At 38.0% G+C, this 17,459-nt stretch overlaps 1 protein-coding gene across 3 annotated transcripts in view; it reads left to right on the forward strand.

Annotated features, from left to right (window-relative positions):
- cenph (centromere protein H) overlaps positions 1 to 17,454 on the forward strand; it is a 37,322-nt gene extending 19,868 nt beyond the window's left edge. Inside the window, exons 1-10 of one of the 3 annotated variants that reach the window (XM_062050873.1) lie at positions 7,378 to 7,561; positions 12,875 to 12,988; positions 13,148 to 13,203; positions 13,270 to 13,318; positions 13,410 to 13,478; positions 13,751 to 13,807; positions 13,885 to 13,948; positions 14,220 to 14,271; positions 17,059 to 17,219; positions 17,285 to 17,454. In XM_062050873.1, the coding sequence (XP_061906857.1) occupies positions 7,449 to 7,561; positions 12,875 to 12,988; positions 13,148 to 13,203; positions 13,270 to 13,318; positions 13,410 to 13,478; positions 13,751 to 13,807; positions 13,885 to 13,948; positions 14,220 to 14,271; positions 17,059 to 17,219; positions 17,285 to 17,377 (828 nt within the window). In that variant the 5' untranslated portion in view covers positions 7,378 to 7,448 and the 3' untranslated portion in view covers positions 17,378 to 17,454. Of the gene's footprint in view, positions 1 to 7,377; positions 7,562 to 11,485; positions 11,609 to 12,874; positions 12,989 to 13,147; positions 13,204 to 13,269; positions 13,319 to 13,409; positions 13,479 to 13,750; positions 13,808 to 13,884; positions 13,949 to 14,219; positions 14,272 to 17,058; positions 17,220 to 17,284 lie in introns of those variants that run through there. The other 2 variants (XM_062050874.1, XM_062050875.1) reach the window with 2 other exon arrangements.
- Positions 17,455 to 17,459: the final 5 nt, after the last annotated feature.

The following is a 17,459-nucleotide window of genomic DNA, read 5'->3' on the forward strand; positions in this document are numbered from 1 at the left end:
TTTATTTTGCTTGTTTTGCCATTGCTAAAAAATATATATATAAATTCAATGTTATAATCAATTATTGACCTATTCAAGGCTCCAATTACTTCAAATATTTCGCTTTAAAATGTTTTATGTGGAAAATATTGCATATATTGTGTGGTTGCCATATAATAATGTTTTCTTTGACATAAGAGCATAAAACAAACAGGACAGATATATCTGAAGTTGATCTCGTAATTTAAGTGTTGAAAGTAAAACAAATATATGATAAAAAATGTATCACTATATGACTAGGGGACCTATGGATCCCAAATATATTTAATGAGAGTTTATTTATCTTTTCACTGTGATTGATCAAAAATAATAATAAATTAAAATCAATGGTGTCCTGCATTATTGATCTTTTTAGGGTTTCAATTACTTCACATCAAACATTGCTTTCTGAATGTTTTGGGCGGTGGGGAAAATACTGCATATTTCAGTTTTACTCTAAAAAAACAAAGTTGTCTTTAACAGAAAAGGCATAAAACCTTTTTTTTTAACGTTATATCAACCTGAAGTTGATATAGAGATTTACTGTAAGTGTTTAAATAAAAAATAATAATAATAATTTGACTTATTTTTAACATTTTAATGACTGAAACCCTTTATATTTATATATTTTGTTATGATTTGAAAATGAAAAATATCAAAATGGCCCCCGCATGCTTTAATTTTTTTCGTGTGCGGACCTCAAAGGAAAAAGTTTGGACACCCCTGGTCTAAGGAGACCGAGGTGTCCGATACCTGCTCATTCAGCCAAGACACTGTGAAGCTTGTCCGTCCCGGCGCTCAGTCCTAGCTTCCAGGACCTGCGGGCGGTGCACCAGCAGTTGTGTTCCGTCAACTCTGTCCTGGAGCCCTGTCTCCCTGTCTTTCCGGAGGAACCAGGCGGGATGTGGTCGGTGCTGTTCGGGCCGGCCGAGGTCTCGGAGACTGAGATGGATTACCTGTGTTCTAAGTTACAGCTCTACCTAGGCCATGCGCTCGACCTATGCGGCTGGAAGATCCTCTCCCAGCTTCTGTTCACTGAAAACGACGACCCGGATGAATACTACGAGAGCCTCAGCGAGCTGAAGCAGTCTGGCTACGAGGAAGTGCTTCAGCAAGAAAGTAAACATCTGCAGGAGGTGAGCAGAGGGTTCTTCTTCAGCTTCTCGTGACCTGTGTGAGAGCTGCGACCATTAATCGATTCATGCGATTACAAAAAAGCTTAAATTTATATTCTGTTGCTTTGATTAATCCTTACTCTTTTAATGCTCTCACACACCATCATAACATACTTGAGCCGTACTGCAATTTTGCACATGTTGAGTTGCACACTCATCTCTGTACACTTTTACACACATTGTCCCCTTTTATACATACCGGTATTTCATTCTTTTTTTATATATATACATTATCTTACATTTTTCTGTACACTTTTACACAAATTTTCCCCTTTTATACATATTTGTATTTTATTATATATATATATAAAGTATAATACATTTTTCAGTACACTTTTACACAAATTGTCCGATTTTATACGTATTTCATAATTTTATATATATATATATATATATATATATATATATATATATATATATATATATATATATATATATATATATATATATATATATATATATATATATATATATATATATATATATATATACAGGTATATATATATACATACATACATACAGTATCTTACATTCTTCTGTACACTTTTACACAAATTGTCCCCTTTTATACATATTTGTATTTCATTATTTTTATATATATACACAGTATCTTACATTTTTCTGTACACTTTTACACAAATTGTCCCCTTTTATACATATTTGTATTTCATTATTTTTATATATATATATACACAGTATCTTACATTTTTCTGTACACTTTTACACAAATTGACCCCTTTTATACATATTTGTATTTCATTATTTTTATATATATATAAAGTATATTACATTTTTCTGTACACTTTTACACGAATTGTCAGATTTTATACAAATTTGTATTTCATAATTTTTTATACATATATATATATATATATATATACACACAGTATCTTACATTTTTCTGTACACTTTTACACAAATTGTCCCCTTTCATACATAATATTTGTATTTCATTCTTTATATATATATATATATATATATATATATATATATATATATATATATATATATATATATATATATATATATATATATATATATACACACAGTATCTTACATTCTTTTGTACACTTACACACGTTGTCCCCTTTCATACATAATATTTGTATTTCATTGGGTTTTTTTAATATATAAAGTAAATAAAATGTTTCTGTACACTTTTACACAATAGGCACATTACCCCATCTCTGCACATTTTTTACAGACAATATTTTAATTTCATTAGTATCTTAAATTTTTCTGTATGCTTTTAAACGATATGCACATTGTCCTCTTCTCTGCAAATTTTTTGTACATTATATTTTCATTTATTTCTATTTTATTTATACAGTATCTTAAATATTTCTGTACACTTTTACACAATATGCACATTGTCCTCTTCTCTGCACATTTTTTGTACATAATACTTTCATTTATTTATTCTTTTATATATATCGTAAAATATTCTGTACACTTTTAAACAATATTCACACTATTTTTGCTCTTTGTATTTTTACTTGTAGTGTATTTCTTTCTCTTTTAAATATATCTTAAAGGGTAACTGAACTTAAAAAAAAAAGTTTCCTATCGTTCACAATCATTATGAAGGACATAACGACGGCTGTATTTTTTTTTAATGCGTTCTAACTCGTAAATAATTACAAATAAAAGGCTGCTTATGACGGAGCCAATGGGATGTCCTCTATTCCACCCATAAAACCCAATAAAAAAACATCCAAAACCGCCAACAATACTCCATTTACATTTTGTGACCTAAATATCAACCAAGTGTTAGTGATATTGTTATTATAAGTGCTAACACAGACAAACTATTTATAGCGGTGCCGTGATCACAAGCTTGTGTGCCTGTGTTGCCTATATCGACTGGCAAACTGTTTCATTGCTTCTTGCTCATGGAAGCTTATTGTAGATTATAAATCATGCCTCTCACCTGGATAGTAGAAATCTACTATTATTATTTATTGTTTCTTGCGGGCCTTGTGGTGTCCTACTCTGTTGAGCGGTACTTGAACGCACTGTAAAAACACCACTGTCTCACATTCCGTCTCGTGTAGAACGATCACTGTGTTGTAAGAGAGCACAGCTTTTAGGTTTGATGTGCACATTTGAATAGCTCATTTGCTCATACAGCAATGTGTTTGTATAAAATTAGTTTGGAATATGTATTTTCCTAATGGGGAAAGACGTTAATGTCTCTTGTTTTCATGTTAGCATTTTTGCTAGCGAGCGGGCGCCAGTCAGTCCATGAGTTTATCGAAGTGCAGTTATCAATCACCGTTTTTCAGTAACATTAATTTAACATGGTAATACCGTGTTATCATTTTACCGGTTATCATTATTACTGTTTATCGTCACATCCCTAGTACTAACTAACAATAAAGGTACTTCATTAACAACTATTTATTTATGAACTCATTATACTGTCTATGCATCTTCTCATTTATCCATGTCATTGTCATCTCAGGGTGTTCCATCGATCGCAACTGGACTGTTTGGTTTTGTTTTAGAAGACGTTTCACCTCTCCTCCGAGTAGACTTCATCAGTTCGTGCCCGTAGACTTAAATTGGTCAGATCTAGTTTCACGGCTGGTGCCAAAACCCCAAATATTTATACTACAAAACAAGGAGGGTGTGCCTGTGCAAGAATGGTTTCGCCCTATCGTAGTAAGAAAAACAACTGTTTTAATGCAAACGAACAATCCTAACTGGCAAAGTCATCGACAGTCGTTGGAAGTGTAATTTCCCTTTGTTAGCATTGAGGTATTGTGTGGCGGAACGATCGCTGTGGATCGACTACAACCAGTCCAAAATAGTCGGAATCATTCCATCATTCAAGCATTCTTCAGTTGTAAACAAATGGCATTCTGGTCACCTTCTGTGACCAGAATGTTTCTAACTTTTATTATGTGATGGAGGCTAACTTGCAGAGTCTTTTAGGAATGGTTGAAAGGACAGTGTTGTATGTGGGAGACAGGTGGTGTCGCAGACCACCTCCTCTGTTCAGGGATGGGTTTTCAACCTTGACATAGATGGCTTCTCTCAATCCTATTTCGTACCACCCGTCCTCCCTGTCCAGAATCTGTGCCTTTTTGTTCTCAAAGGAGTGCTGTTTCTCCCTGAGGTGCACATACACAGCTGAGTCTCGGCCTGAAGAGTTTGTCCATCTATGCTGTGCCATGTGTCGGCATAGTGGTTGTTTTGTTTCCCCAATATATGAATCAGTGCATTCATCATTACACTGGATAGCATACACCAGATTGTTTTTGTGGGTGTGGGGTGTCCGGTCTTTAGGATGCACATCCTCCTGGTTTTGGAGTATAAATATGTGGGGTTTTGGCACCAGCCGCTAGACTAGATCTGACCAATCTAAGTCTATGATTATGAACTGATGAAGCCTACTCGGATGAGAGGCGAAACGTCTTGTAAGACAAACCAAACAGTCCAGTTGTGATCGATTGAATGCCCTGAGAGAACTCATTAGACTGCTACAAAATAAAAATAACAAATAAACTTCTGTCCAGTTAAAAGGAAGCGACTGCAAAAATAATAATATTGATATGATTTGAATCTCCATTACACCATTAAAATAATCAGTATCCAAGCATTATTAATGTTTTGATTCTATAAAGCTGTACAAACAAGTATATAGACAACACTTAGTTGGCAAAATTGAGCTAAAATAATAGTTTAAGCTATTTTTTCATGGTTAGCTAGCTACCAAGCTAACTATCTTGCCTACGCTTGAAATGCTCTGGCATCACAGATCTACTGCCATAAAAAGCAAGGCTCGCTTTGCGAATTGAGCATGTTAATGTTCCCAAATCTTTGATAATTTCGCTCACGTCTTTTGCAGTGGCGGGAGACCAATTTTTCTTATTCTGTTTTTGCCTGTCAGTGCGCTGGCTAACGCAGGTCCGTTTTTGCCTGGAAAAACAGGAGCTATGACATCACCGACTATTAATATTATTTGTCGGGGACTCATTTTTTTCTTGATTTTTGTTGGCAGTGTTGATGAATCGTTGCACCCTTACTAATTGCATGGTTTTGTAATACAAACCCCGTTTCCATATGAGTTGGAAAATTGTGTTAGGTGTAAATATAAACGGAATACAATGATTTGCGAATCATTTTCAACCCATATTCAGTTGAATATGCTACAAAGACAACATATTTGATGTTCAAACTGAAACATTTTTTTTTTGTGCAAATAATCATTAACTTTAGAATTTGATGCCAGCAACATGTGACAAAGAAGTTGGGAAAGGTGGTAATAAATACTGATAAAGTTGAGGAATGCTCATCAAACACTTATTTGGAACATCCCACAGGTGAACAGGCAAATTGGGAACAGGTGGGTGCCATGATTGGGTATAAAAGTAGATTCCATGAAATGCTCAGTCATTCACAAACAAGGATGGGGCGAGGGTCACCACTTTGTCAACAAATGCGTGAGAAAATTGTTGAACAGTTCAAGAAAAACCTTTCTCAACCAGCTATTGCAAGGAATTTAGGGATTTCACCATCTACGGTCCGTAATATCAAAGGGTTCATAGAATCTGGAGAAATCACTGCACGTAAGCAGCTAAGCCTGTGACCTTCGATCCCTCAGGCTGTACTGCATCAACAAGCGACATCAGTGTGTAAAGGATATCACCACATGGGCTCAGGAACACTTCAGAAACCCACTGTCAGTAACTACAGTTGGTCGCTACATCTGTAAGTGCAAGTTAAAACTCTCCTATGCAAGGTGAAAACCGTTTATCAACAACACCCAGAAACGCCGTCGGCTTCGCTGGACCTGAGCTCATCTAAGATGGACTGATACAAAGTGGAAAAGTGTTCTGTGGTCTGACGAGTCCACATTTCAAACAGCGGAGACATACAGCGGAGTTCATACTCCAACAGGCTCCTTCAACTTCCTTCCCGCACTGTGCGATTCAAGAACTCCTTCATTCCACACTCCATCCAGCTGTATAATCACTCGCCATACAGCAGTAGATGACATCTACCTATTACCTGACACCTGACATGTTAGCTACTTCTCTTTGTTTATAATGTCTATTTTCTATTTCCTGCTGGACCTACTCTCCATTTTATGCTGCTGCTGTCATATAGACTGTATATACTGTAATATTGTACATGGTCATTGGTTTATATTGTATATATGTTATAGACATAATATAATATATCTGTATATAAATTACTCTGTACACATATTATGTATATATTCGTATATATGTTAGATTTTTTATAGCTATATTAGTCTATTTATACCTGCATTGTCCTTTCCATCATTGTAACTGAGCTACTGTGTTGAACAATTTCCCTTGTGGATCATTAAAGTTTGTCTAAGTCTAAGTCTAAGTTTTTGGAAACCGTGGACGTCGTGTCTTCCGGACCAAAGAGGAAAAAAACCATCCGGATTGTTATAGGCGCAAAGTTGAAAAGCCAGCATGTGTGATGGTATGGGGGTGTATTAGTGCCCAAAACATGGGTAACTTTCACATCTGTGAAGGCGCCATTAATGCTGAAAGGTACATACAGGTATTGGAGCAACATGTGTTGCCGTCCAAGCAACGTTACCGTGGACGCCCCTGCTGATTTCAGCAAGACAATGCCAAGCCACGTGTTACATCAACGTGGCTTCATAGTAAAAGAGTGCGGGTACTAGACTGGCCTGCCTGTAGTCCAGACCTGTCTCCCATTGAAAATATGTGGCGCATTATGAAGCCTAAAATACCACAACGGAGACCCTCTGACTGTTGAACAACTTAAGCTGTACATCAAGCAAGAATGGGAAATAATTCCACCTGAGAAGCTTAATAAATGTGTCTCCTCAGTTCCCAAACGTTTACTGAGTGTTGTTAAAAGGAAAGGCCATGTAACACAGTGGTGAACATGCCCTTTCCCAACTACTTTGGCACGTGTTGCAGCCATGAAATTCTAAGTTAATTATTATTTGTAAAAAAAAATAAAGTTTTTGAGTTTGAACATCAAATATCTTGTCTTTGTAGTGCATTCAATTGAATATGGGTTGAAAAGGATTTGCAAATCATTGTATTCCGTTTATATTTACATCTAACACAATTTCCCAACTCATATGGAAACGGGGTTTGTATAAATAAACTAGGGAAATGGAGTGTGACAAAATCCAAGAGTGTGTATGGTGTGCGACTATGTGTAGGAATTAATGAGTGTTACCGGGAGTGTTGAGCGGGAGGTGAGGAAGTCCAGGGCGGAACAAGACAAGGTCGGATGTCCGTGAGCAGGCAGGAAGTCGGGGCGATAGAGAGGCATCAAAAGGTCCGTGTCCAGGAGGGAGGTCGAGATCCAAGAGGGGCAGCCAGAGAACCAGAGAAGAACAACAGGTAAGACGAGACACACAGCTAGTGATGCGTCCGGCAACACCGATGCATCGGCGCATGCGTCGAGGTCATAGAGCGATACCCTGTGTCGGTGCGCGTATCGCTTTTAGAAAGTCACGTGACCGAACACGAGCTGTTTTGGTCACGTGACCGCTCATGAGCTGTTCTGGTCACGTGACCGCTCATGAACTGTATCGCACTGACGCCTGCGCGCCAAACTGTGTTTATTAGGAAGCGGCGCAATGCGTGTTGTTGACGAACACCGTTAGGGCCGCTTGTTGTCACTGTCACTCAAAGTTGCATTTCAAAATTACACAGAATAAATGTGTTTATTTTGTTTAGAATTCAGATGGGTTTGATTTGGTGCGCGGCATATATTGGCTGTGCGGCGCACGGTGTGCGCGGAGGACGCTTGAGCACTGCGCAATTGCGCATGCGCGCATCTTAGAGGGAACGTTGCTCACAGGGCACAGAGGAGGCATCAGTGCGATACAGTTCGCGTATCGGTCACGTGACCAAAGCAGCTCATGATCGGTCACGTGACTTTCTAAAAGCGGTACGCGCACCGACACAGGGTTTCGCTCTATGAGCGCCGATGCATCTGTGTTGCAGGACACTACTGTTACTAGAGAAGGTACAGGAATGACGGCGTGGCGAAGTTGGTAGAGTGGCCGTGCCAGCAATCGGAGGGTTGCTGGTTACTGGGGTTCAATCCCCACCTTCTACCATCCTAGTCACGATACATGTTCACATTATTTGACTGTATCTAAAAAAGATAAAAATGTATTTTTATTTAAATGAAGATATGAAATAATCCTAAATGAAATACAATGACTTGGTTTATATTATTGTATATACTAGGTCATAAAATCAGTGTCAGTTGAGTCGGTCCATAGGTTGCCTGTAGGGATTTTTAATGTCCAGCAGATGTCAGTATTTAGTGACACAGTATCGACACAGTATCAATACAGTTTTGCAATGTGTCGAAACGCTTCATGAGGCCTCATCAACCCATCACTACACACAGCTCGTCATGCGGGAACGGGGATTTTCTGCAGGAACAACATGACACAGGACAACACATAATGAAACACAGAGGAGAAAACACAGAAAGAGCAGGATTGCATGTTATACGGCTTACTGTACACAACAGGTAGTTACGTTCTGGCCCGGAATGCAGGTCTGCACTGGCTTAAGAAGCCCAGGGAGCTCATCAGCGACAGCTAGGTGTGCAGATTGCAGATTGATTGCAGCTGCCTGCTGCAGCCGGAGTGCCGCACGTAGGTGCGCTCTTGGAGGCGCAATCAGCAGAGTGCACAGATGAGTGCACAGATGAGTGCGCATTGGCATGCGCCCGGGCCGTGACAAAATCTTGATTTATGAAAAATCTCAGTTTCTTTAGATTATGATTACGTTCTCATTTTTCTACAGAAAGCTAGGAGTATCCAACAATGATTTCAAATTAGAAATGGTCACAGCTGATGAGGTGTTTAAAAAATTGAGCGCGCTCCACCCTAACAAGGCCACTGGCCTTGATAATATTCCCTCCAGATTCCTCAGGGACTCTGCCTCCATCATTGCCCCGATCATCACGCACATAATAAACCTATCAATTACACAAGGCCAAGTACCAAAAGATTTTAAGATAGCAAGAGTAACTCCCCTCTTTAAAAAAGGAAGCAAATTGGAACCTGGCAACTACCGACCTGTTTCTATTCTCAGCTCCATTTCGAAAGTAATGGAGAAAATAGTTTATGAACAGGTCGATAGTTACCTTGCCACTAATAAACTCATGTACAAATTCCAATCCGGCTTCAGAACTAACCACTCCACTGACACATGCCTTCTCTATCTGACCGACCACATCAAACATGAGGTGGACGCGGGCAAATACTGCGGCATGGTCATGCTGGACCTTCAGAAGGCCTTTGACACCGTTAACCACGCTATACTGTTGGATAAGCTCAGAGCAATCGGATTTAACAAAACCTCTTGGAGCTGGATGCAGTCTTACTTGGAGGGGAGGGAGCAGGTGGTAGAGGTGAACGGCACCATGTCCCCCCCCCCCTCTCGGTGAGCTGTGGAGTCCCCCAAGGCAGTATATTGGGACCTTTACTGTTCCTAATATACATAAACGACATGTCATCGGCATGTGACTGTGAATTGTTTTTGTTTGCGGATGACTCTGCCTTGCTGGTATCAGACAAGGACAAGTCACAGGTGGAGAAAATCCTCAGTGCTGAGCTCTGTAGAACTTGCACCTGGCTCGCTGACAACAAGCTATCCATCCACTTGGGTAAAACAGAATCCATCCTGTTTGGGTCCCACATCAAACTTAAGAGAGTCAATCACTTCACCATAAAAGTAGGTGACAGTGTCATCACCAGGAAAGATGAGGTCACCTACCTAGGTTCCATTCTAGAGGCTAACCTTTCCTGTGATAAAATGGCAACCAAGGTAATCAAAAAGGTTAACCAACGAACGAGATTTCTCTACAGAATTTCCTCTCTGGTCAACAAAAGCACCTTGAGGATTCTGGCGGGAACTCTCGTTCAACCCTTTTTCGATTACGCATGCACCTCCTGGTACCCTAGCACCTCCAAAACCCTCAAATCTAAACTCCAAACATCTCAGAACAAGCTAGTCAGGTTACTTCTAGACCTCCACCCCAGATCCCACCTCACTCCTACCCACTTCTCTAAAGTGGGCTGGCTCAAGGTGGAGGACAGAGTTAAACAACTTGCACTGAGCCTAGTCTATAAAATCCGCTACACCTCCCTGATACCGAAGTACATGTCAAACTACTTCCTTAACGTAAATGACCGCCATAACCACAACACCAGGGGGTGCTCCACTAACCACGTTAAACCCAGATTCCGAACTAACAAAGGTCTTAACTCATTCTCTTTCTATGCCACATCAATGTGGAATGCGCTCCCAACAGGTATAAAAGAAAGGGCATCTCTATCCTCCTTCAAAACCGCTATAAAAGTTCACCTCCAGGCAGCTACAACCCTAAACTAACACCCTACCCGGATTGCTAATAATCAAATGTAAACAATCAAATGCAGATTCTTTTTCTTATGCCTTCTGATCTCTCTCTCTCTCTCTCTCTCTCTCTCTCTCTCTCTCTCTCTCTCTCTCTCTCTCTCTCTCTCTCTCTCTCTCTCTATGTCCACTACCCCCCCACCCCCCCCCCACCCCACCCCCCCTCCACACTCCTGATTGTAAATAATGTAAATAATTCAATGTGATTATCTTGTGTGATGACTGTATTATGATGATAGTATATATGATAGTATATATCTGTATCATGAATCAATTTAAGTGGACCCCGACTTAAACAAGTTGAAAAACTTATTCGGGTGTTACCATTTAGTGGTCACTTGTACGGAATATGTACTTCACTGTGCAACCTACTAATAAAAGTCTCAATCAATCAATCAATACACATCTCATTTGAATTGTGTTTTGCAGAATTATTCTATGTGCTTTATACCTGATTTTAAGATATTATACTCTACCAATTCAGTCAATAAGTTTAGTTATTGAAAGATCCATCCATCCATCCATTTTTTACCGCTTGTCCCCTTCAGGATCGCGGGAGAATTATTGATAGATGTAATTACTTAAAGATGTATTTATTTATCTAATTTTGTCCCACTTGGCCTCCATATTCTTTTTCGTAGGCGTGTTTGAAATGTGCTATTATAACCTAAATTCATATTTACAATTTAAATATATGCCCTCTTATGAAAACAGACATCAATCAAATATCCTATAATTGCATCAGTTCGTATTTAAATAAATGTATGTATTAATGTATTGTTAATGTATTTATTGTTACTGTTGTCACGTTACCTGTTTCTGGGATTTTTTTTGTATTTAGTGCAGATTTTGGATTTAAAAAAATACACTCATGTAAATGTAATATGTTGGTAGTCGCTAGATGGCAGCCTTCTCTTTTCCGCCACTGATTCGTTATACGGGAAACCAAAGAAGAAAAAGAAGACCTCACTTCCGGGCGGGCGAATTTGACGTAAACATACGGTAATGTTTCTTTCGTTTAAAATCGCTATTTAAAGGCTAGCCTGAAATATAGACTGATAACTAATGATATTTTATTCCATGTTTTGTAATATGATTTGTTCGTTTAGACGGCTTGTTTTGTCATTAAAGCATGATAGTGTAGACGCTGCTTGTTTACCACTGTGTACGAGTTCTCGTATTCCTAATATATGGGTACTTTTAATTGTGTATAATAGGATATTGTGGTTTAATTTATTGCATTTAATATTTGTACATAACTTCGCAAAAGCTCAACACCTTAGTTCCACACTACGCAACAATGTCATTTGGAACCCTGAACTCGGGGGTGTCAAACTCGATTTCATTGAGGGTCACATTGCAGTTATGGCCGCTTGCAACAGTGAATAATATATGAATATAAATGAATAAGGATTCGCCTCGTGATATCATTACGCAATTGTCTATGAATTTGATTATTATATTTTTCAAAATGTAAATCTGTAGATTTTAAAATAAAAAATACAAATTGGCAGCTCAGTGGCCAGAAATTTACTGTATAGTGTATGGTGTTGTTTTACAGCATATTACTGTAATTGGAAAAACAGCATTAGTTTTTTTTAACGGTAAAAATGTAGGCAATTGAGCTAGTTGTTTTTTTTAAACCGTAAAATCAATGTGGTTTTTACAGTGTATTACTGTAAATGGAAAAGTTGTACCAGTTTTTTCCGGAAAGAAAACCAGCAGTGCAATTGCCAGAACTTTACCGTAAAAACACAGCAAATTTTGAGGTAAAAAATTGACAGTTCCAGTCACCAGAATTTTACCGAAAAATCAATTGTCATTTTTACACTGCACGATTTTATAGATAACTTGTTTCAAAATCATAAGTCAAGCAGTAATTTAGGTATTTATTTTTATTTTGACAAAAAAAATGTTTTGGAATGTATGATAATATGTGTTGCATTATTAGATAATGGTAAAAGTTTAAAATATATGCAATTGCATGCATTACATACTTACTTTATTGACGCTATGTGGGTTCAGATCAGGGGATGATGTTGTGAGTTTGTGAAGTCCTTTAAGAGCTATATAAATACATTTTGATTTGATATTTTCTCCAGGCTTTTTGCGGGCTGTATAAAATTACATAGTGGGCCAGGTTTGGTCTTAAGTTTGACACCTGTGCTTAAACTGATTTGAAATTCATTTAAAGGCTAAAACTAGCTTTTTCACGATATAAGGAAACAATGAATTATGGAATTCTGTTAATGTGCTTTTTTTTTTCAGTCCAAGTTTTAACATTATGGATCCGGACATGGAGAACCTTAACCAAATCGTGGAGAGTGTGGTTCTAAATGATGGAGCCAGCAGCCAATCTGACACCTTGCCAGACATAATGAGGTGCTTTAACGTATACCATGATCAAATATTATATTTGTTGGTCGCTGATGTTCTAACGGTTGAGTTTGTTGCCGCAGCGCTCTTCAACCAAAGTCAGCTGAGCAGTACAAGCGGTAGAAAACAGATGAATAAATGAATATCATATGTATTTTGTTCCAGAATAAAAGAGCAGATGTTCAACCAGTGCTTTGAGATGGAAGTTCAACTAAATGCAGGTAAATATAATCAAAGTAATTCTGCCAACATGCTAATTTTTTGAGTAAATATCAGTTGTTCTGTAGCAGGGAGAAGTAAGAGATCATGCACTTCATCTGAAGTGGAAAGAGAATTGTAAGTGCCCGATTGTTCATTAACATTTTGGAAATGGTAAATGACATGGTACAGTACATGCATTAATTTTTTATTTTTTTTGGCTTCGCAGGTTGGAAAATGTCAGTGAGCTGGAGAGAGTCAAGACCATTCATTTTAACCGCACACTGGCTTTGCACAGGTAAAACACAGTATAGAAGATGGAGATGATAACATTATGTACACCTTCCTCCACTGAATGACATAATTGACTTTTAGAACACTAATGATGCTCTGTTGTCAAACTTTATTCATCCCGAAGAATGAACAATAATAAACATGTTGCTAAATTATGACCTCTCTCAAAATGAGCGTTATTATCTTTGTAAAAGCACAGTTTTCTTCTATTCCATTAGATATATGCAGGTAACCCAACAAAGTGTACATCTAACGACATCATGATGTGTGTTTTAGAATGCAGATGTGGCACGCCATCACCGAAAAACTGAAAGAGAATAATGCAGAGGCGGTGTAAGTTGACTTCATGCGTTCAGTTGGGGGATATATGATGTCGTTATCAATGTTTAACTCACTTGTGTTGTTTGCAGCGAGCTGAAAGCCACCAGTGATCGCTGCATGATGCTTTGCTCAAATATTAAACAACTTCAGCAAGTAAGCTACTACTATTAATTTTGTTTCGCTCAAACAATTGTATGTAACGGAAGAGAATAAGGCATTAGTATAAATATTAATATATTGTTAAACTGTCAATAGCACTCACAATAAATACATTGAAAAATGTACAGGCTATACATGTGATCCGTGTTGGTATTTGTATGACTCATGGCGAGTGTTAACGTAAATGAAATTAAAATAGCAAAGTGATCACATTAAAACCATGCAAGTTATAATTCATGTACACTTTCCTTTTTTTTGTTTAAAGGAATCAAGGAATCTTCAAGATGATATCACTGAACTCCAGAAAAAAAGACTTGGTTTGTAAATATGTTTTACTTCAGGGGTGTCCAAAGTGCAGCTCGTTTTTTTTCATTGTTACAAAATTATATTGCAAAAATTGGGGAATAATACAGCAAAAAAATGCCCAAGGTACAAAACCCAAAATCAGTGAAGTTGGCACGTTGTGTAAATCATAAATAAAAACAGAATACAATAATTTGCAATTTGCAAATCCTTTTCAACCTATATTCAATTGAATAGACTGCAGAGACAAGATACTGAATGTTCGAACTGGAAAACTTTATTTTTTGCAAATATTACCTCATTTGAAATTTGATGCCTGCAACATGTTTAAAAAAAGCTGGCACAAGTAGCAAAAAAGACTGAGAAAGTTGAGACATGCTCATTAAACACTTATTTGGAACATCCCACAGATAACAGGCTAATTGGGAACAAGTGGGTGCCATGATTGGGTGTAAAAGAAATTCAATGAAATGCTCAGTCCTTCACAAACAAGGATAGGGCGAGGGTTACCATTTTGTGAACAAATGCGTGAGCAAATTGGCCAACAGTTTAAGAACATTTCTCAACGAGCTATTGCAAGGAATTTAGGGATTTCACCATCTATGGTCCGTAATAACATGAAAAGGTTCAGAGAATCTGGAGAAATCACTGCACGTAAGCGATGATATTACGAACCTTCGGTACTGCATCAAAAAGCGACATCAGTATGTAAAGGATATCACCACATGGGCTCAGGAAAACTTCAGAAGTTTCATAGTAAAAGAGTGTGGGTACTAGACTGGCCTGCCTGTATTCCAGGGGCCGTACTTATCAAGCTTCTTAGAGTGCCATTTTACACTTAAGTCCTGAGAATTTGCGAAATTTAGTCCTACTCTCAAACTTAAGAATAAAAGCTTTTTATCAACGTTCTTAAGTCTAAGAATCACTCCTACTCTCCACGATATTTAAGAGACCTTCAGAGGTGTCTTAAGTGGTTAGGAGTTGCCAGCAGGGGATGGCACTGAGGCGAGAGAGACGTGCGCGAACGTTCAGGGAACGGAACAATGTTTTTTTTTTTTTATGACGAGCAGCCGATCAAACGGTATCGTTTAGACAGAGCGGATATTATTTTTGTCACAGATTTAATACTTTTCGATTCCTTGTTGATTTCTGCATGTGTCTGCAGTGGGCTAGTATACAGGGCCGGCCCGTGGCATAGGCCGTATAGGCAAATGCTAAGGGCGCCGTCCATCAGGGGGCGCCACGCCAGTGCCACAAATGTTGGAGAAAAAAAAAAATAAATAAATAAAAGTTGGTACTATGCAAAGTAAAGCCTATTTAATAGAAATATTATTTGTTACAACATTACGCCCCCCCTTTATATATTAGGTATAGTTGTAAGCCTAGTTGTTAAAGTGCACATCATTAATGTTAATTAAGCAATATCACATGAGAGGGAATGCTGTTTTTTAATTTGAGCACTGCTGTGATTCGGTTAAAGATAATCATAACATAACATTCTCATATAATATGTTATTTTGCTTTCTTTAAGTAAAAAAAAAGGTAAAAGACAAAGCTATTCGGTTTCTTGTGAGTATATACACTTCACTGCCGATGTGGGGGGGCGCCACCTAAAATCTTGCCTAGGGCGCCAGATTGGTTAGGGCCAGGCCTGCTAGTATATATAGAGCCACCCACACCAGTTTGAAATTAGTTGCCTAATTAATGAATTGGAAAGAAAATGTTATGACAGTAGCGTATGTGTGTGGCCGTGAGGTGAGTGACGTCAGTGAGTGTGTGGGCGATAGAAGAGAGGGAGCGGTAGCGTGAGTGCCGGCGGGGACTAGTTTGTTTTGTATTATTTTGTAGTTTATTGTCAAAATATACACTCCCATTGTCCACTTAAATATTTCCAAGATATTTCTTTATTCTTAGACAACGGATTCCCTTCCGTGATTGGTCATTTCTATGGACACAGAAATGACGTCACCTAAAATTGCGTTTACGGCACATAGTAATGTCGTAATTCAGCTCTGAGTGTGACACTTAAGATTCAGTCCTACACTTCGGTGAAAGTGTGAGTAAGACGCTTGATAACTAACTTTTAAGTGCAGCTTTCAGCGAAGAATGTATTTACTCTTAAGTCAACTCTTAGCAGACTTCTTAGGAGTAATTCTAAGAAGCTTGATAAGTACAGCCCCAGACCTGTCTCCCATTGAAAATGTGTGGCACATTATTAAGTGTAAAATACGACAATGGAGACCCTGGACTGTTGAACAACTTAAGCTGTACATCAAGCAAGAATGGGAAAGAATTCACCTGAAAATCTTCCAAAATTGGTCTCCTCAGTTCCCAAACGTTTACTGAGTGTTGTTAAAAGGAAAGGCCATGTAACACAGTGGTAAAATGCCTCTGTGCCAACTTTTTTGCAATGTGTTGCTGCCATTAAATTCTAACTTAATAATTATTTGCCAAAAAAAAATGTGTTTCTCAGTTTGAAAATTTTGCAGCGTATTAAATTGAATATAAATTGAAAAGAATTTGCAAATCATTGTATTTTTTATTTATTTACGAATTACACAACGTGCCAACTTCACTGGTTTTGGGTTTTGTAAAAGGAAGCTGACGTGTTGATACTAATATCTAATAAAAACACAAATATTTGGCTTTCAATATAAATAGTTTTTTTTCCCCAGCCTTTTTACAAAGTAAAATAAACATTGTCTCACATCTATTGAATGTTCAGTGTTGACCAAAGGTTTAGGACACCCTTTGTTTACAAGGAGCATTTATCCGTCTGACAGAAGCTTTCTATCCTACAGAGCTGAAGCGTCTGATGCATGAGAAAATGAAGGACATTGACAACCTGATGGTGAAGCGGGAGCACCCTGATGCAGAAAAGTACAAAGCCGCCTTGGAGAAAGGTCGAGCAAACCTGAAGAGATACAAAAATATGGCCATCATGACACAGAATGTATTCAGGGTAAAGAGAAATACACTACTGTATTTTCAAAACCAAAAATATACCCAAGTAATTCTTGTGCGCAGGGAATTCTGTTTGTGTGTAGAATAAACTGGATGGAGGATCCTAAACTGAGAGACATCGCCATGACGCTGGAGGAACTTCCCATCAGTGACTAAAGAAGTCGTCTTTTGTGTGCATGTGTCTGTCTTTTGAGTGTTGAATTAAATAAAATTAAAAAAACCAATAGAACATACTGTA

Source organism: Entelurus aequoreus, linkage group LG06 (assembly GCF_033978785.1).
Source record: "Entelurus aequoreus isolate RoL-2023_Sb linkage group LG06, RoL_Eaeq_v1.1, whole genome shotgun sequence".
Classification (NCBI taxonomy): domain Eukaryota; kingdom Metazoa; phylum Chordata; class Actinopteri; order Syngnathiformes; family Syngnathidae; genus Entelurus; species Entelurus aequoreus.